Below are 20,413 nucleotides of genomic sequence, written 5' to 3' on the forward strand. Positions count from 1 at the left end.
CATACACTACATTTCCACCCATCACATTTAGCTACAATGCATCTCCAAATGTTATTGCAAAGACTTAAGCCATTGTCCTCATTGCCCAAGCTACATTATTGTTAAATCAGTCATGGAAAGAAACTTTAATACAAGTTTATTTACCAATTCACAATGCAAAAATTAGTAAAATGCTGTGTGCAAACATCAGTTAGGCTTTGTGTGATTTCAGCACAGGATTTGTGTGTCTGGCACAGCTACAAATGTAAACTTCAAATGAATGCAACATTCCCTTTAAGGAAGAAAAGCTGATGAGCTGAACATGCTCATGGGGTATCTTGCTTCACGGCATTGAGCGTGTCATCACTTGGAAGTGACTGGGGCTCAGGCAAAGCCATTTTGTGAGAAGAGTAAACCAGCAGGTTCATGAAGCCTGCTCCAGTCACAAAGGAACCGAATGCAGTGGGGCACAAGGGCAGAGCTTAGTTTGGGAGATTTCCCAGGCAGTTCATGGTCACAAGCCCTGCTCTCACTGCCTGCTGGGGCTGCCAGGAGCAGGGGCACGAGGGGCTGGAGCCAGAGCGCTGCAGCATCCGAGCCCAGCTGGGCAGTGCACAGCGTGGGAGATGGAGGCTGCGATGGGACACACAGCACAGCCCCTCCCAGAGCACAGGATCAGCATTTTCATGCACATGGAGGGAGATGGAGGCTCCCTCCAGCACAGCCCTGGGATGGGACACACAGCACAGCCCCACCCAGAGCACAAAATCGGTATTTTCAACAGCTTAGGGAGTGTTGCTTTTCCATAGGCTTACATCAATGGTGTTAAGACAGATGCTATCATTAGTAACAACTTTAATTAGAAAAGTCAAGAGCATTAAGCATATAAAACACCTTGTCATTAGCAACATGAAGGCTGGATTATTTGTACAGTACGGGAAGCACTTCCAGATCAACACAAAATACAAGTTGAAAGAGCTCTTTGCCATCTCAGCCCCTTCACCACAGAAGAGAAGCAGCATAGCTGTAGTAAATTGCTGGATTAACATTAACTGCATCTCAATTTATAAGCAATCAAACAGAAAACCAGCAGCTCATAACAAAGGAATGCTTAGACTAAATCAGTTCCATGTGAAATATGGAACAGCAGCATCCTCTAGTGCAAGTCACCTTTAAAATTAAAAGCATAGCTGAAAATGAGACATTGCTTCTAGGGAAGCCCGTTCCAAGGGACGGATGTTTGCTAAAGCAAACATTTACCACCTTGAGTTAGCTTGCAAGTACAAAATAAATATTGATATCCATATTGCATACATTAAAAATACTTTTATTTTACATTCATTTTGATGTTCAATAAGTTACATCTAGCACCAAAGAAACATTTGGAGGGGTTGAGGAATTAAGAAGCTACAAAGTGTAAATGCAGAATTCACTTCAACATTTAAATGACTCATTGGTGCCTAGATTTTTTCCTAAGTTATTGTTCAGATGGACTTTATGCTATTGCTTCAGTTTAACTTAGATGTGCCAAAACAGTGTAGAAATATGAAAATCACAGATTTGAGGGAAAAACCCCCAGAAGAACCAAAACCAAAACAATTCTCTTAAACTCCCAGCTACATGCAGAATTGAGGCTTCAAAACAGCATGTTATGGCAGTTAAACAACCAAGTTACAAGAAGAACCAAATTGCGTAACTAGAATGCTGAAAAGAAAGACTGAGCTTCCTTCCCACAGGAGCAGGACAGAGAAAATAACCAAGAGTTTACACCTAATGAACTTGTGTGCTGCTTGTACATGCATACAGGGTGGAAGTGGTTATTAAAGCTACTCAGCACACTGCAGTTAGCTCCACTGCTGCCAAGAAGAGACACTTTGTCTCGAGTATGCCACAACAAACCACTTACAGATAAGCCAAACAAAGTATTACACCCCAGAGGACATAGCCCTTACTTTTTTTGAAGGGACACATAAGCTCAAAAGAAAAAGGCACTCAAGTTTTGGTTTTTTTTCCTTAGAAATGCTGGCTTTGTAATTGTACTCTTTTTATTCTAAACTCACTGGTAACACTAGTTTGGTAATGCTGGATGTATTAAATGAAACCCAGTTCTGATCAGAATACCTCTGCCAAACTGCAGAATTAATACTGTTTGAAGATTTTGTGGTATCCTCACTGACTACAGCCCAAAGCATCAAAGCAAGATGACATTTCCAGGTCTTGCACTCAGATTGAAGCCAGCCAGGTTCCAAGTTTGGAACACCTGCACTCCAGACCTGCCCAGCCTGCCTCCAGCCACAGCTTCCTGCTCCAGACATGACCAGCAGAGAGGTTCAGGCACAAGTAACTGTGCCATCTTCCATGTGGCAACCACTGGTTTTTATTCATTTGGTTAAATACCAGCAGGGAATAGAAGGATGAAATGGGCATATTTTTTTTTTCTAATCCTCCTTTAACATCTTTTCTTTATCACCAGATCTCACTAGAACAGCACTGTGGCTCGGGCATTTGTGTTCTCACTGTGCTACATCCCAGCTGGCTCCAGCAGCTCTGCAGGCAGCAGCTGTCAGAACTGGAGGAGATCCCTCCCAAGGTGCACAGCCCCTCTCCCTGTCAGTACACCCAGATTCAATGTGCCTGGGCTGGTACATCTCAAGGTGTGTGCAATTAGAGCCCTGCAGTGGCTGGTTAAGCACTCCAAATTTAGGAACACTTTGTGCATTTTGACCAAATCTGCATCGATTGTTATTTTTGTTTTTAAAGACCAATCTCAGCCATCACAACCCATCTGAGAATCTTGCTCCCTTTCCCTGACTTCCCAACGAAATTCAGGAGGCAGCTACACCTCCTCAGGCTCTATGAGCTCAGCAGTTAAGATCCTAAAGGAGGAGAAGCAGGCTCCCCCAGTAAGGAAAAAGTGATTTTGCTGCCTGAGGCTCTCAACTTCTGCCAAACCTCACTGCCTACTCTCCCAAATGCCATTTCTGGCCCAAACCAGGCACCTTGCTGTAGCTGACCCCTCCTCTGGAGCAGAGCACCACAGCTGCTGGGGACTCCTGACACTCCAGTACCAAGCAGGAAACGTCAACTCTTCAGAGGGGTCTGTTTCAGGAAACTCAGGCCAAAACAATGCCCAGATCAGCTGGAGCTCTTCAAGAACTCCCCTCTACAGCACAAATCCCTGCAGGCATCTCAGCTACCCCATTTCCTTCCTTCCCTCCTCTCCCTGCCACGGCTCAGCCCTGCTGTACTCCCAACAGGAACTCTCATCCCGGCGTCCCTACGCCTCGGCTGTAGTTACTGAGGAGAATGTTCCAAAAGCTTAGCACTGCTCACTAAAGTCCCTGCTCACCTCCTCCTGAGCACAGGACTTTGGTAAGCTTCACTTTGCTGCCAGCATTATGCCAAAAAAAAACACAAAACAAAGGGTGAAGAAAGTTTCCAGTGAATGAAACTATCTCCTACCTTCAGAGAAAAGCAAGGATTACACTGATATTCCTTTATCCAATAGTACAAACTAAAGCAACTACTCTGGGACTACCGGACTTGAGTAAGTTCACATGAAAAAATCTGTTCTAAGAATGTACCAAAAGCAGTGAAATCCAATGTAGAAGTTTCAGAATTAAGTATTTTCCATGATCCAAAGCAAAAGTCTACTTAAACCACCATGGATCATGATGACTCTGGAGGTTTATGTATTTGCTCTTTTGTGTTTTTAACCGACATGGTTTCTGTATCTTTGGGGAGGGAAGGAAACAATAACGGAGTCCTTGAGGCTGTAATGGGCCTCTGCTGTGTTTTTTGAGATCAGCTGAATTTCATGAAGCATCCCTGGATATCCAACCACTTTCTGTCAGAAAGTTTAAAATCCTTTTCTTCAGTACCTTATCTAAGTAACTGGGAAGGCGACTCTTTGAAGGAATTCCTTGTCTTTTTTGGAGATGGTCTTTAATGATGATAGTTTTTACAGTCACATAACGCGCAGGACTCAAGTTCAGAGAGCTGCAGAGCACCTTTTCCCTGTCCGACAAGAGTTCAAAGCCAGGCAGGTTTTCAATGGCAGCAAATTCACCTTCTTTACCCTCTTCCTTCCCTCTCTTGGAACTAGCTATGTTCTTGTTCTCCTTCCTCTTTTCCCGTTTGTGCCGGGCCGCCTCATACTCCGCCGACTCCTCCATTTTGGTGATGCCGTTCCGCCGGTACCGCTGCAGCTCCCGAATCTTCGCTCGAAGTATCCTCTCCTTGTGCATGTTCTCAAAGAAGTCCTCAAACTCCTTACAAGACATGAACTGGTACAAAGGCCTCAGTTTCAACCTCAACTCCTTCTCTTCCTTCGTGATCTTCCGTTTGGGAGTTTTCTCCTTGTCCTTTTTGTCCTTGCCCAAGAAGGCCGGCACCAGGTTATAATCTCGCGCGATGTTCTTGCGCCGCTGCCTCTCCTTGAGCTTCCTCACGTACATGTCCACGTGAGCCCTCTTCAGCTCGATCTCCACGTCGTCGTCGTCGTAGTTGACCGAGAGGCCGCTGATGAGCGTCTCGGCGTCCTGGTCGTACTCGATCTCGTAGTCGTCGCGCAGGGGCATGTAGCCCAGCTGCTGCTGCTCGGCCACCGAGATGTCCAGCGGCGGCAGCGGCGTCGTCAGGCTGGGGGACAGCGGGCCGCCGCTGGGACACGTGTGGTCCGTCACCCTGTTGGGAATGGTGTCAGGGATGCAGGCCTTGCCCAGGTTGCCGTGGATGTACATGCTCACATAGTGCTCCATCACCTCCTGAGGCGTTCGGGATGCGCCCATGTGAGTGGCCATGTCCTCCTGAACAGGAAAAAAGGAGCAGTGATGAAACGATTCCCGTTACATCTCCAGCATAATGAGCATGACTTTCTCCTTGCACCTCAAAAGTCAACTCCCAGTACCTAAACTTCTCTAGCAATACCACATTTCTATCAGATCTGTGATTTCTGGATGAGCATTTACAGTGCATGGAGGCAGGTAAGCCACGAAAACAGCACCCCATGGTGACTCCCACAGAGCCAGCTCACCATAACCAGGAAGCTTTCCAAGCCCCAAGCCAACACCAATAGCACTGTACCCCACGGGTTTCGCTTGTTTATATCACATTCCTGAGGAGCAACATGGAAATAAACAGTATTTACTGTAAGAGTAACAACTTTTATTCTTTTCTAGCTATTTAAGAACTAAGCAAGCTGCAATGATTGTACACTTTAAGGGTTTGAAACAGTCTTTACATTTAATGAAACAAAACATAAGTAACAACAAATCAAATACATCAGAAACGAATCAAATGGTCCAGCAGAGGGCAACGAGGGTGACCGAGGGACTGGAGCATCTCTTACAAGGAGAGGCTGAGGGATTTGGGCTTGTCCAGCCTCAGGAAGGGACAACTGAGAGGGGACATCCCCAAAATCCATCAGCATCTGAAAGGAGGTGTCAGATGGACCAGGCTCTGCTCTGTGGTGCCAAGCAACAGGACAAGAGATGACAAGCAGAAACTGATGCACAGGAAATCCCACAGGTACGTGAGGAAGAACTTCTTCACTGTGCAGGTGACCGAGCACCGGGACACACTGCCCAGAGAGGCTGTGGAGTCTCCCTCACTGGAAATAGGCACGAACCGTGTGGATGCAGTTCCGTGCAAGTGCTCCGGGATGACCACTGCAGTCCTTTCCGCCCTGACCCACTCTGTGCCTGTGAGACGCTTTCCTACTGCTGCAGTTAACCCAGGTCTGGCTGTGCAGGGCCGCTGCAGGCGAGCAGCCAGCCCCAGCCGGGACACACTGGGGCACAGGCTCAGAGGCAGGTGCCAGCTCCGTGACACGGACGGGCTGTGGGGAGGCAAAGGCAGAACGTGGAGCAGCGACAGCTCCGAGCGGCGGGTGCGCTCCGGGAGCGGCGGGGAGCGAGGGGCAGCCCGGGCTCCGCAGCGCAGGACGCGCCCCGGGGCTGCTGTCAGGGCCGCCGGTCCCAGCAGGAGGATCGCCCCCGCCCCCGCCCCCGTCCCCGTCCCCGTCCCCCGGCCCTTACCCAGTTGCCGAAGCCGAACTGCTCGATGGCGTCCAGCAGCAGCTGCTCCTCGCGGCTGCTCCAGCCGCCCTCGGCCTCGGCGCCCCAGAGGGTGAAGCGGCCGCCGTCCACCAGCTGGTAGCCGTGCCATCGGCGGTGCGGGCCGATCTCGGCGCCCGCCGAGAAGCACTCGGGGCAGAGCTCGATGTCGGCGCACTCGGTGCAGCGGAAGCGCAGCGAGCTCACCTCGGCCAGGCAGTACACGCAGTACTTCTTCCCCAGTTCCGCCATCTTACCCCGCCCGCGCGCGCGCGCGGCCGCGCCCCCGCCGCCCGCGCCGCCAATGGCGGCGCGCTGGGGGGGCGGGGCCGCGGCCAGCGCCGGCCAATGGGGCCGGGGCTGGCGGGCGCGGGGGGTGTCAGCGCGAGGGGGCGGCTCCGATTGGCCGAGCCGGGCCCGTCTGCCCTTCCCGCGGCCAATGGGAGGAGCCGCCCCGAGCGGAGCCGCGCGCAGGGGCCGCCCGCCAGGGGGCGGGGCCGCGCACGAGCAGGGGGCGGGGCCTGGCGGGTGCCCGGCAACGGGGGAAGCGGGGCCGGGCCGGGCCCGGCGGGGAGAGCCTGGGCAGTGTCAGTGCCATTGTGTCAGTGCCACTGTCGCTGTCATCGTGTCAGTGCCACTGTCACTGTCAGTGCGTCATTGTCAGTGTGTCATTGTCAGTGTCACCGTCATTGTGTCATTGTCAGTGTCACTGTCATTGTGTCATTGTCAGTATCATTGTCAGCGTCAGTGTGTTATTGTCAGTGTCAGTGTGACATGCCAAATGGCAGCACCTTTTCCCGAGCAGGTGAGGAATAAAGAAATAAAGAGATTCTCCTTTTAGTTCTACTCCTTTCAGCCCGCACAGAAAACATCAGGCTGAGGCGTGAAGTCCAAACTGGACCCACCGTGAGTGCTCGGAGAGAAGGGCTCAGCGCTCCCTGCACTGCCAGCACGTGAAGGAAGAGCTTGACAATCTGGGATGAAATCCTGAAGCTCAAAAAGAACTTGTTGAACTCAGTCCATATTCTCAGCATGGAAAAAACTGGAGCTAATGGAAGCTGAAAGCCAAGGCAGAAAGGCTGAACTGGTGGGCATGGAAAGGTGTCAGAGAGCGATATCTTCACCAAAACATAGCTGGCCAGAGAAACAACCTGAAAGCCTTCTGGAGAAAGTGGAGAAACAACCTGGAACTGCAGCAGAAACGTGGGTGCTTGGAACTGAGACATCACTTCAGACTTCTGGGAAAAATACTGTAGGAGCTGCTGTGCCAGCAGCTGGAAATGCAGAAATGTCACTATGCTGGGCTGACCCCTGCTTGTAGGGGAGTTCAGATGAAAAGCCAGAAAGCAAATTCCTCCTTCCTTGCTGAGCATGGCTGAAGAAACTTGAAACTATTATTTGGGATAACAAAGTAAATCTAGTTTTGAACAAATGTGTGCAACTCCTGTACCAGATACATTATAAATCTCTTTCAGTATCAAATCGGTGTTAGAGAGAACAAATCTGATTTCACATTCCTCTTCTGCCCATCAGGAGATACTGCAGTGGAAGGAAGTGGGACAGCTGCTTGCTGGATCAACCAGAACCATGGCAGCCAAGGCTTTGCCTGGGTTCTGCACATACCCTTGGTGCACAGGTACTGCCAGAGTTCTCTCCCCTTTTATTTGATCCTTCAAACTCTTTTCATTTCTGCAACAGGAAGCTTCTCTACTTTAAGTTCTGAAGTTATGCCTATGTCAGAAGTAAAACAACACTGACTTGAGCACAAAAATGCTTTGTGATTATGAAACTTGCAAAAAACTAAGATTTCTTTTGAAGCAAAGCTGGGATGAGGTGAACTCTGAAAATACATAAGGATTTATTTACAACTATTTTTCATAATACATTTATCAGACCTCAGGCCTAGTCCAGAGAAAGATGTATGAAAAGGGATAAAACCACAGGCACAGTAAGTATCAGATTTTCTAAATGTCTCAGGGTATTTAACAGGTATTTCAACATGAGAACTTAAAAGCATCAGCAAAAAGTCCTCTACCTTCAATTAACAAATAGCCCAAAGTCCTCTTGTTGAACAGACAAAAATTGCTAAAGCCACCTGTGAAGAAAAAGACTAGAACTGGAATTTTTAATATCTGAATTACACTGACAACAGTTGATTAAGATAACTTTACATGACTTTATTTAACAAAACCATATATTTACAGTTGAAAAAAGTTCCAGTTTGATACACATATCTAAACAAAACAAATGTGGTAACTACATAACCCAATTTAAACATGATGTACAGGAGATGTACCAACACTTCTCTATATATCATTCTTGTTTTAAAACATTCAAAAAGAAGCTGTTACAAGGTACCTCTTTTCCCAAATGAAATTGTTTACTAAATGAAATAATATTACTGATTGACTGCAGATCGAAGTTGCAAAACTGCTTTATTATAAAGTGCAGATTGTAAAGAATCCCAAAGCTGGCTGGGGTTTTCTGGTTTCTCTGATCTACTGCACGTACAGTGGTACTTTTCACGTATTGCAGCAGATCCATTTTTCTTTACATCCATGAAGAAAAGAAAGTTTGCTTGATGGGGACATTTTCTCCATGAAAGAAGATCTCATGCATCTTGTTACAGATACGTTCAAGTACCTGAACAATAAAATTGTCAATTTTTTAATGCAATTCCCTGAATTTCTTAGAGAAGATTTCTGTATTAGCTAATTAAGAGATTTGGTATACTGCAAGAAACTTGAAAAGCTCAGTGGCAACAAATTCTATGCCATTGCTACTCAACTCTGTTTTTATCAAAATTCAAGCATTACCTTCAAATCAAGTAATTGAGAAGTTGAAATAATTGCATGTTTAGGCAGGTGATTTTTTTTTCACATGTATTTTGTTTGAAAATAAACTGTGCAAAGCTCCTTATTGCATTGCTGTTTCTTCATTAAAGAACATACCTTATATACACAAAGAAATCATTTAGAAAATATATACAACTTCTAAGAACAGATCAAATCACAAAACAAAGTAATTACATTTGCAAGTAACAAACAGTGCACAAGTGTTGCAGCAGGCCTTTTCCCCACAACTATGCCCACTGTCACTGTTACATTCAACATCTTATTGAGAAGAGAAAAAGAACAGGCTGTGATGGCTGCCAAGATACCTAGTAGTTAAAACTGCTTTTTTAACCAAACAAATGAGCCACACTTGTTAACTTGCTTTAAAAGAAAATACAAATGTAGTTGCAATGAAGACTTAAATCACAAAGCCAGTTACAGTACCACCTAAACATGTATCTTGAGGAAAAAGTGATCTCTGTGTTCCATAAACCGTTTAAAAGCATAGTGCAAATGTTTGGATGGTAGGCCTCTCGTATTCTTCATGGAAAGGCAGATTTGTTGTAGGAATAGAAAAAGTGATATTAAAAAACACTTACTGACCTTCCTGCTTTCTATTGCACTTCAAAGCAATGGAGCATACAAGTACCAGTCACTGGAGGACAAATTCTGTACAAATTCTGAGTGAATTAACATGTTTCCTATCACATCTTAATGTCTATTTTCAGTAAGTGATGACCGAGGTGACGTCTTGTGGTGGAATTAAGATGACCAACAAAAACCACATCCATCACACCAGCTACACAAAGTGGACAGGAGAAGAGGTCAATGAGGTATTGGACTTGCAGGCTGTATTTGCATTACACATCTTTCAAAGTGATTATGAGTCCTCACTTACCAGGGAATCTTGTTCTCACTCTTCTTAATATTACAATCAAATTATCCCTCATAGAAATAATGTCTGTACCAAAGGACAGTGTTTCGATTATGTCCCACAGTCCTTTACACTGTATGTTGAGTTGAGCAGTGGGCAACTATTCTTCTTGGTGTTATTCAGACAATGCCAAAATAATCAGCATAAAGCAGTTGAAGAGCACTGGGAAACTGCTGACCGTACAGCTGGAGGATTTAGTAATGCCTGTTCACAGTTAACACAAATATTGCTTCAGTTACCTTTCCCTTTTCACTGATCACCATTAGCATAAAATAGGTTTTACACTACACACTATGCAATAAACATTCTTGTAAATCAGAGGCACTCATGATTTGCCCTTCAACATTCACCTGAATGCAGAGAGGATCTACAATCTATGAGGAGTTTATGTAATGGCCGCTGTAACTTGCCTCATGTATCAGAGGTCAGATAAAACACTCAGACATGACAGCTTGTACTTATCCTGATGGTGCCTGGCACATTTCCCAATAAACTTCTTTCACCTGTCACTTGTGGATCTGCTCCACATAACTTTCCCACTGTGGCAGCAGCTTCAGGGGATTCCACAAAACCTTTGCTTTTCAGCAGCAACACTGGCAAATATTAACAGCTCCCCTACAACCTTTCCTCCTTAGTTCTGCCACTGAGCAAAACTTGGTTCAAAGGATCTACCAAAATCTGTTTTAACCATGTCGCAGTTTATCTGCTAAGTCCAGTTCTATCTCCATGACTGGACACATGGCACACAGTAAGGTTGTGAAGAACATTGTGAAACAGCAGTGCCCCAGAGAGGGACACATGCATGGAAACATGCATTTAGTGGTATGTGACCTTGACTTTCAACAGAGGAAAGAAAGCACAATTGGGAAATTATGCCACCTTAATACCAGAACCCTCTTGGTGAGTTTAGAATCTAGTCTGATGAATGAAATTTCCTCCATATGCATCCAGATAATTCTAAATAAATTTCCAAGGCATCTTGAAGAATAATTAGTTTTGCACTGCTAGTTTGACTTCTCTTCCAAGCTTACTTTCTACTTAACTTTTTCTTATTAAAGAAAGGAATGTAGTTCTATGTCTACATGATTTCTTTGGTAAATGGGACCCACATCCTATAAAATCAGAAGCAATTCTAAAGAAATGGTCCTTACATCATTTAGAATTCAAGCACCAGTTATCTAAAATCCAGATCCAGCTACTGTTACAGGTATTGGAAATATATCCTGCCTAAGAATGGAACGGGAATAGCTGTCAAAGCAACCGACATTGCTGAATGTCCAGTTCTTTAAAACATCTAAGAAAAAAAATTAGAAAACCCCCAAACCCTTGGTGTTATTTTGTTTCACTGCCCTCATCAGAAGTACAGAAAGTGTAATGCTCTCCACAGCATATGCGCATACCACTAAAAGTTTAAGGCTAAGCCTAGGTTTAATTTATAAGGGGTTTATCCCCTAATTTCCTTTCTTCTTTTTTTTTTTCACTCCTCCTCCTCGATTTTCTTCTCTCTCCCTTAAGGCTATTCTACTACTAAATGTAACTCTGAACTAACACTTTGATGTGCAGGCTCATACATGTCAAACAGTAATCAATACTTCTGCCACTTTAGCTCTTTTCCTGGGAGCCACTGGAGGCGAACCCAACGTTAACGCTTCAGCGAAGGACTTCCTTTCTCCATCTCCCGGTTATCTTTCTGCAGAGCAGCCAGTATCTAGACATTTCAGGACATGAGAGAGAAGAAAAGCATTAGATTTTAAAAAGTAATAATTCATTCTGAAGAGTTTCTAATTATGTCTAAGCAACAGTACTTTAACTATTTAATGTAATTAAATTTAGAAAACTTCTCCCCTGACAAGAGACCTCTCCTGTAAGTCCTTGTGACATGGTGCACAGAAGCAGATTCAACAAAGGTTTAAACTCCATTTCCCCCAACACACACTTTTGAAGACTTATTTGGGGTTCTTGGCAGAATAGCACCCTTATCTGTCCTTCCCCACAAGGGAAACAGCAGCAGGCTGGCAATTTATTTGGAATGCAATCCTCATGCACACATGACATGTTCAAGGAAGGTGAGACAACTGAACAACCTGTGGAGCCACTCCTGCTGTGAAGGTTAAAATGCTCATTTTGAAGAGAAAACTGGCAATCCCCAGCATCTACAGCACTGCTACCCCAGGAGAGAACCAGAGACACCCAGTTGCAGCTGAATTGCCCCAACCCCTACATTTAACACCACCTTTCAGTTTCTCTGCAAAAAAGCAGTTGGGTAAAACGGGCAGAGCTCTGTTATGGAATGACTCACAATGTGGGCTGTATTGCTGCTTTGAACAACAACAAAAAAAAAGGGTGTGTTTCCACTGTCCAACATGAATGGTTGCTACAGCCACTTAATGGTTTCCAAATTCAGATGACACATCTTTTTTTCTTTAAACTAAAATTTAGTTAAAATTACAGTGATGAAACAATTTCTGAAATCACATGCTAAATCCCAATAAAGAAGTCAGAAATGCAATCACTTCTGCAGAGCCCAAATTAGGCAGAGTAGAGCTGTTCAAGAAGATTAGAATGATTGTATTATCATATGACAACATGTGACAACTTCTCCCAAAGAATGGATATATGCTTTTAAATATCAAGTTGTAATGTTGCTAGCAGTCTTTGTAATTAAAACAATTTCAAAGTTGTCTGACTTTTTACTTTCTAAATTTCACTCAATATTTCATTTTGAATGTTGGCTGACTCTCCCTTTCCAGAGGAGATTAAACTGAGGGAATCCGCTCATCTCAACGTATGCCAAGAGCATGGAGTGAGCTTCACAGTCCTACCTACCCATAAAATCAAGCACTAGCTCTGCTGAAACATTCTTCCAGATGTTGCCAAACCCCATTTTCATGAGTAAAGTAAAATCATCAGTTAACCAAGACTAGCATCCTCTTTACCTGAGCCCATTTTTTGTTTCTACTTTGCATCTGAATGGCAGCAATAGATGTGAAGAATTCTTCTGAAGGCAAGTCCTCTGGTAGCTTTGTTAAAAACTGAGCTATATGAATGAAGTCCATTTTGGTCAAAATATCTTCAAAAAGTTTGAGTATTCCCAGCGCTGTACGGAATAAGAACTCTTCTCCATCACGGCAGAACACATCCCAGACACGACAAGCCAAGTCCAGTGGCAAAGATTTGCTGTACAATGTGAATATCCTGAAAGACAGAACAAAATTCTCACTTATTAGACAATAAGTCTTGGATACTCACAGAAATACACACACCAATCATCAGTAAGTTTGAGGCTTCTCAAATATTTGTCATTGAACATCCCTTTTATAGATCAGGAGTACTTCTGTTAGTTGCAGCACACCAATCCATGAAACAATAGAAAATTGTACAACTATTAAAGCACGGTCTCTAAGTTGGATTTTCTTGGATCATACCAGAAGAAACAATAGACATGGTTTTACAATGGGCATGTGATGACCACAGCTATAATCAAAGGCCTATTTAATCATCACTTCAGAGCTGAGAATTGATGTAGTTTTAGTTGCAAAACCTCAAAAAGCTGAACTTTAAGACAAACTGCAATGGGCATTTTGAGGTTCAGAAAAAGGAGATGAGTAAAATTAACTCTTGTGTTTCAGGCTTGATTGACAGGCAAAGTAATATTAGCATGAGTTTTGGAGGAAGGATCAGCCTGAACTCCCTTGAGTTGAGAGAAACAGGCAAGGCAGGATGTCCAGAGAGGTGCAGATAGTGGTGATAAGATGGTGGCTCAGTGTGCCTGTGCAGATGTGATTCCGAGGGTAATACCAGAAGCAACAGCTTCATCCCAGTTGCTAAAACTCTATTCTCATTAGTGAGCATGAGCACATTTCTTCCCTCACCAAAATGCTGACAGCCTTGCAGCCAGAAACAAGAAGCTGCTCCCTCCTCTCTCCTTTATCCAACATCTCACTGCACAGCAGAGCAGGAGCATTGCTGCCAACAATGACCTAACAGCACGTGATGAGAATCTTTCCTGGAATCGTTTTACAGTATATAAGGGGAAAGAGTTACAGAAGTTTTATCCTTCAGAATTCAGAAATAACTTTTCCACAGATGCACTGCACAAAAATCTCTGTAAAACTGCAAAGAATTCTCTCCCCAGCAGAGGTCAGCAAAGGCTCAAATTTCAATCAAACCTTTCCAAAGCTTTTAACAAAAAACTCCTTTTCAAGTATGCTGAATTGAACAGTAGTGTTCACGTGTTTAAAACTACCCTCTATCCCCTCCAATTTTTTATTTGGGAAATTTGAATTCACATTAAAAATATAAAATGGAACAGATATATATACACACACACATATATGCATAGGTATAGAATATGAAGTAATGTATTTTCACAGCAAAGTCTAATAATCAAAGGTTTTCTACATTATCTGCTTTTTACTATATAAAAATTTATTTGAATGATGTGTTGTTAAGTATATGGCTTCTGTGTGAATCACCACACTTTAGAAAAAAGAGAAAAGATATTCATTTGATTAACATCCTGATGAAACTAACATTTGCACAAATTCAGGTGACAAGTGAATTGCAGGTTTAAGATCCTTGGGATTTTACTGTTTTTCCTATTTTTACATCTCATTGCAATCTTCTTATAACAAGTGGAAACATTTTAAATCCTGTTCTCCAAAAAGCTAAGTCAGAATTATAAAATAAACAAGAAGTATAGATCTGGGATGCAAAACCCAGACACTTGTTTGTCACACATACATGAAGGTGTAAGAGGAGCATGATACAAGCTCTTTCTCTGGGTTACTGGCTGATCCTGCACTGCAGACTTCATTTACTTTATACACTCTTTCAATCTTTCTGAACAGTCACAGACCATATAAAACAGTACTGCCACAGAATAGCTACATGGCAGAATTAAGACTTTTGTCTGTACACACACACAGTGGAAACAGAAACAGGGTTTCAATTTAAAAGTAACAGTGTAATAAGAAGCAATTCAGCTGAGTCCTTTCCTGGTTACCAAGTAGCAGGGAAACACTACTGCCGTCAAAAACAAGTCCTGGTTAAAGATAAATAGCAATGCCAACTTTACAGACCCGTTGTTATTCACAAAAGCAATTATTCTGTCATGATTCAGGCCTAACCTGAATAACCCATTTGTATTAAATCTCCAACTATGCAGAAAATTAACTGTCAAAAGACAGAACTATTTATGAGAACACTTCTTTTGTATGAAAGGATTTACTCGCATCAAAAAAGCTGTCACATCAAGTCAGGTATTTGCCATTGAGCTCTTCATAATTTGGAAGGAAGTGCCATTTGCAGGAACTTAACAAGACAATTACCTTTCATTAATATCTGCATGGAATTGATGCATCAAGACCTAACAGCAGAGACTGGGCCCCCTAGAATAAGCAGTGAATGGCCAGTAGGAATCACTGCTTGGATTCCTAGAACAGATACAGCATTTCATCCTTTCAAACATTTCCTACTGAAAGACATTTTTATTAGACATCTGAGCTACTGGTTGAAACGCTGCTGGAATTTACAGGGGTAATAAAGCAGCTGCCAGACTGAGGCAGTTCCAGCAGCATCTTCCAGCAGCACTGGCACACTCCTTGCACATGAGCTGCTGTCACTGTACTGCAGGGTGACTTCTGCAGCTCTCCTGCAACTCTCCGTGTTGCAGGTGCAAACAACACAGCTAAACTCACACAGAGATGTCCAGTGTCAGAGCAATGCAGGCTCCTGGCCTTTCTCTGGTTGGAAGGGGAAGAGAAGCAGCACCAGAGGATCCTGTTCCTCCCTGGCCCTGTTTCTGATGAAAGTGTACTTTGAGGTAGATGAAGTCCCGGCTGGTTTGCTGCTCACAGCAAAAGCATATGACCATAAAGTCATCAAGAAAGCAAAGCACTGCTACAATGATAATCATAAGCTCCATCCCTCTTCCCTTTGTTTTTTCTTCCTCCCTTTCCTTTTTCTCTTTTCTTTCTAATTAAAAAGTCTTTATAAGATATCAGCAAGAGCAATGCAGACAGGTAGGACAGATTTTGGATGGGCAATTCACACACAGCATTGATGCAAATCAGATCTTATGTATTCTTGCACTACACATTCCTTTCTCATGTCTGTAAATTTACAAATCATTACAGTCTAAAAAATAGTATAAGTGTTTATTTAATTTCTTATTTGGAAAATAAATTAAATGCTGACTGCAAGAGAGCATTTTCTGGGGGGCACAGACTATGTTTTTCTCAAAGTAACAGAAAACAAACTTATACATACTTTACTGGAAGTGCCCACCAAAAACGGCCACACAAAGTGGCCTGGACCTCTATCCTAACAAGCACATGGTGTCAATAGAAACTTTGTGTTCAGGGAGCACAATCACACTCCATGTAATACTAAAGAACACTGATCAATCCATCAGTACAAACACAGCCCTTGGCTATAATTATTGCCAAAATCATTTTCCTGAGTAGGGATAAAGAGGTGTTTGCATAGCAGCAGCAGGCCATAAACAGACAGCATGTGTCCTTGGCAAATCCACATTCCACTCTGCTCACAGGAGCCTGCAGAACATCAGCTGACAGAGTGAGAGGCCAAAACTGGGCTATTCAGACACACTATTTCCCCTCTGTTCTTTGTGAACTTGACTCCACATTGTTCTTTATGGCTTTTTTTGATCCTCTTTATACTCACCAAAAAAAGTAAAACCCTGTACAGTTTTTGAATTCTTTCTACAAGATTTATCAGTTGGAGTTTAGGCTTAGAGCACATGGGTCCTTTTTAAATGAGATGCCTTACCTGTGGCATCCCCAATAATCATGTCACAGTACCTTTAATTAAACTACTCAGCTCTTGGAGTTTTCCCATCATAGAAGGCAGCAGTGGAACTAAACTGGCAGGGAGGCTTTCCTCCCTAAGTCCTCTACCAGCTCCAAGAAAACCTGCACAGCTGGGTCCACCTATTTCTTTTTCTTGCAACATATCCCTTCAAAAATGATTTAAGCACACCAATTTTACTGCTGTTCCCTGCAGCACAGGTGACAGCAAGAAGCACAAAGCAGACTAGTTGTCTCCATTTTAATTGTGGAAGGAGCAGGAAGGCTTCCCAGCAATGGTGTGTGCAGCACTGGCTACTGGAGCCTCCCAGAGCTGGCAGCAGCAGAGATTTACTGCACACATGCCTGCACAGTAACCACACCAGCCACTGGAATAACAGCAGGCATTCCCTTTGGAGCTCAGAACAAACATTCATTTAAATAAAAGTAATGCCAGAGCAAGGCTGTTTCACAGAGATTTTTACCTACATGCAAAAGGTCTGCCTACTCAAAGTAATGCTGTACCATATTCTTCCTTGACTTTAAATACACTGCAGCCACACTCTTAGTAGTAATTTAAAGAAAAAAAAAATCTAAATCTGCTTCCTGCAGGACACACACACAAATATCTTTACACATATATTTAAGTAAAATATGTAAGTTTTACACACATACAACCTTTACAGTCTAATAAAATTAAGGACAGAGTGGTATGAGCTGTGTAGTTCAAGACAAATGTGAAAAAGTTAAATACAGTATTGGGCAGGTCTATCTCAAAGAGCCTACATGCCTGTGCATGATCAGTGCTGTAACTCTCTAGGGATGGGAAGGAACACAGTAAATCGTCCTTGGAATTAAAATAAACAGCTTGAATATGGATGCAGGTAGTCAGCAAGAAATATTAATTATCAGTTCACTGATGCAAAGACCTTGAGAAGCATTATCCACAGCCACTCCCCACTGACTTCTCTTTCAAGTGCTCTTGACACCACAGAGGTAACAAAAGGAGGACCTGATATGCCCCAAGACTGCAACAGCACTTCAACACAGACGTCATCACTTCAGTTCTTCACTTACAAGTCAGTCATTTTCCTTTTGGTTTGTTTTGGTTTTGTGTTGGGTTTTTTCCCTATATATGTACTAAGAGAAAACAACTAATCACGTAAATGTTTACTCAAGAAATATAAATATAAATAAAGAGTATTCTATAAAAGCAAAATTACTGAAGGGAATATAAACCTTCAATCTTCAGTCAAAACAATCTTTTTTTCTAAATCTCTAATTTCTGATACTGTTTTTCAGGATTTCTTCTTTACAATGTAAAGTTAAACAATAGCATGATATTAACATGCCTGTACCATGAGGATGCTCAATTTTAGTTCCTCCTACACAGCAATCACCTTTTTTATGACAGCATCATATCCAATTAGTAATCCATTGTATCACAGAATACCCCGAGTTGGAAAGGACCCACAAAGATTATTGAGTTCAGTTCCTGGTCCTGCACAGGGGCCACCTGGAGGATCACATCATGTGCCTGAGAGCACTGTCTGAAAGCTTCTGGAACTCTGCCAGGCTTGGTGCTCTGACCACCTTCTTGGGGAGCCTGTGCCAGTGCCCAGCCACCCTCTGGGAAGTAGAATCTTTTCCCAATATTTAGTTTGAATTTCATGCACTGTTGCTACAGAGAAGACATCACTGCCTGCCCCTCCTCTTCTCCTCACAGAGAAGCTGTAACTGCAGTGAGGTCTCCCCTCAGTCTCCTCCAGGCCGAACAGACCAAGTGACCTCAGCTGCTCCTCACAGAGCTTCCTCTAAAGCCATTCACCATCCTTATTGCTCTCCTTTGCACACTCTCTAATAGTAAACTATGGTTTTTACATTGCAGTGCCCCAAACTGCCCTCAGGGCTCAAGGTGAGGCTGTCCAAGTGCAGAGCAAAGCAGGACAATCCCTCCCTGGCCTGGCTGACAATGCTGTGCCTGATGCCCTTCAGGACAGGGCTGGCCCTCCTGGCAGATTCACATTCAACTTGCCACTGACCAGGACACCCAGGTCCCTTTCTGTGGTGCTGCTTTCCAGCATCTCATTCCCCAGTCTGTCTGCACATCCAGGATTGGTCCATCCCAGCTGCAGAATCTGGAGAGGCTACTGTGAGATGCTATCAAAATCTTTAGTGAAGTCTAAAAATATCACATCTACCCAACTAGGGGAGTAACCTTGTCATAAAAGGAAATTAAGTTTGTGAAGCAGGGCTGTCACCTCATGAAAGCACAGCTGGCTGTGCTATCCTCCAGGTGTCTTTCAATATGTTCCAGAATTACCTTATGGCTCCATAATTTTACCAGTCACTGTAGTGACTCTGACAGGCCTTTCATTGCCAGAGACAGCCTTCCTGAAAATCAGGACAATGTTTGCCAGCTTCCAGACAAACAGAACCTCTCCAGATTCCCAAGACTGTTCAAAAATCATTGAGAGAGATCTCATTATGATATCTGCCAGCTCTTGGATGAATCACATCAGGCCCCACAGACCATCAGGCTGGAGCAGCAAATCCCACAAGTTCAGGTTCAAATGGAAGTCTATCATCCTCACAGCCATGCTCTTCCAGCTCAGGGCTCTGGGACCCCCAAAGCACATCATCATCATTGTTAAAAACCAAAGTGAAGACAGCATTAAATATCTCTGCCTAGTCTGTGTCCCTGCTGGTAAGGTGACTATGCTTGTCATGTAACAGGCTGAGAATTTCTGGACTGCTATTGACATTATTGTCCATTAAAAATCCAATAACCTGGTGATTTCAGTGTTGTCTATCCAGTTACTCTCCCACATGTATGTTTACAGTCATCTTATTCCGATGTCCCTTTTATTCAATTGCTTTCTCCACACACAGGCTTTCACAACACTGAGGAATACAATTTCAACATCTTTCCTCTTATCACTGAACACACCAGCCTCTGCTCTCTTTCTTCCCTTCTGTCTTATCCCAGTACTTTTTCTATTCTCTGTGCACAGATCTACTTCAGTTTAATACTGTCAGCTTTCAGTCACAAATTCTTTCCAGTGGTATTTCTCCCATTAAATGTTGGGAGAAATGAGCCTGTTCATTACAATTCCCAACAATTCCCCTACACATGATGCATTAAAGTTTAATCCCAGTGTAACAGCCAAATCACAAAGCCCATGGTTTGTATATGCCTATTGCACGGAGGGTCACACCACCCTCATACAAACCATGCAAATCAAGCAAAGGCAGCCCAAGAAGTCCATCTGGATGGAGCTGAATCAACCAAAGGACATTAAGGACAACAAGAAGAGCTTTCCTGCATCTGCAGGGAAGAAAAAGACTGGTCTTAAAGATCATGGTATTGCTAAAGATGTTCAGGTAAAATCACATTAACACTACAAATATTTTCCAGAATAATAAGTTGTTCCAGAAGAACAGCTCATTAATCTCAGGGAAAAAATCCCCATGTTATCACTGGGAATTTATTCTCTTACTTAAGGTATTTGTCAGATACCTGACAACAGAAGAAACTGTCAACAATGTAAGGGCAAACCAATTTTTCACAAAAAACCTTTCATGTCATCCCAAAACTGACAATGAAGTCTATCTGAAAAGAGACTTTCTGACTGCCCCAAACCAAGGTCTGATAGGCATAAATGCAAGTGCTCAATTTGGAGCGCATAATACCTCACTGAAATTTGGCAAAAGTGCAAATAAGATCTTTGTCCCTCTCTAAGGAAAATATTCTGACTATACTAGAACTTAAAGGAAAGACAGTTTCATCTAATAAAAAGA

General features: G+C 43.4%; 2 protein-coding genes across 4 annotated transcripts in view; both read right to left on the reverse strand.

The window, feature by feature from the left end:
• Positions 1-384: 384 nt before the first annotated feature.
• On the reverse strand, positions 385-6,287 carry TADA2B (transcriptional adaptor 2B). Its single transcript, XM_058803831.1, has 2 exons — positions 6,018-6,287; positions 385-4,787 (listed from the first exon to the last, which is right to left on the reverse strand). Exons 1-2 carry the CDS (start codon positions 6,285-6,287, stop codon positions 3,795-3,797), a joined length of 1,263 nt encoding a protein of 420 aa, XP_058659814.1. The 3' UTR covers positions 385-3,794.
• Positions 6,288-8,096: 1,809 nt separating this feature from the next.
• TBC1D14 (TBC1 domain family member 14) overlaps positions 8,097-20,413 on the reverse strand; it is a 64,395-nt gene continuing 52,078 nt past the window's right edge. For 2 of the 3 annotated variants that reach the window (XM_058803327.1, XM_058803328.1), the window contains exons 11-12: positions 12,740-12,998; positions 8,102-11,511 (exon numbers count right to left, since the gene is read on the reverse strand). In XM_058803327.1, the coding sequence (XP_058659310.1) occupies positions 11,446-11,511; positions 12,740-12,998 (325 nt within the window). In that variant the 3' untranslated portion in view covers positions 8,102-11,445. Of the gene's footprint in view, positions 11,512-12,739; positions 12,999-20,413 lie in introns of all 3 variants that reach the window. The other variant, XM_058803326.1, reaches the window with a different exon arrangement.

This window comes from Ammospiza caudacuta, chromosome 4 (assembly GCF_027887145.1).
Source record: "Ammospiza caudacuta isolate bAmmCau1 chromosome 4, bAmmCau1.pri, whole genome shotgun sequence".
Taxonomy (NCBI): domain Eukaryota; kingdom Metazoa; phylum Chordata; class Aves; order Passeriformes; family Passerellidae; genus Ammospiza; species Ammospiza caudacuta.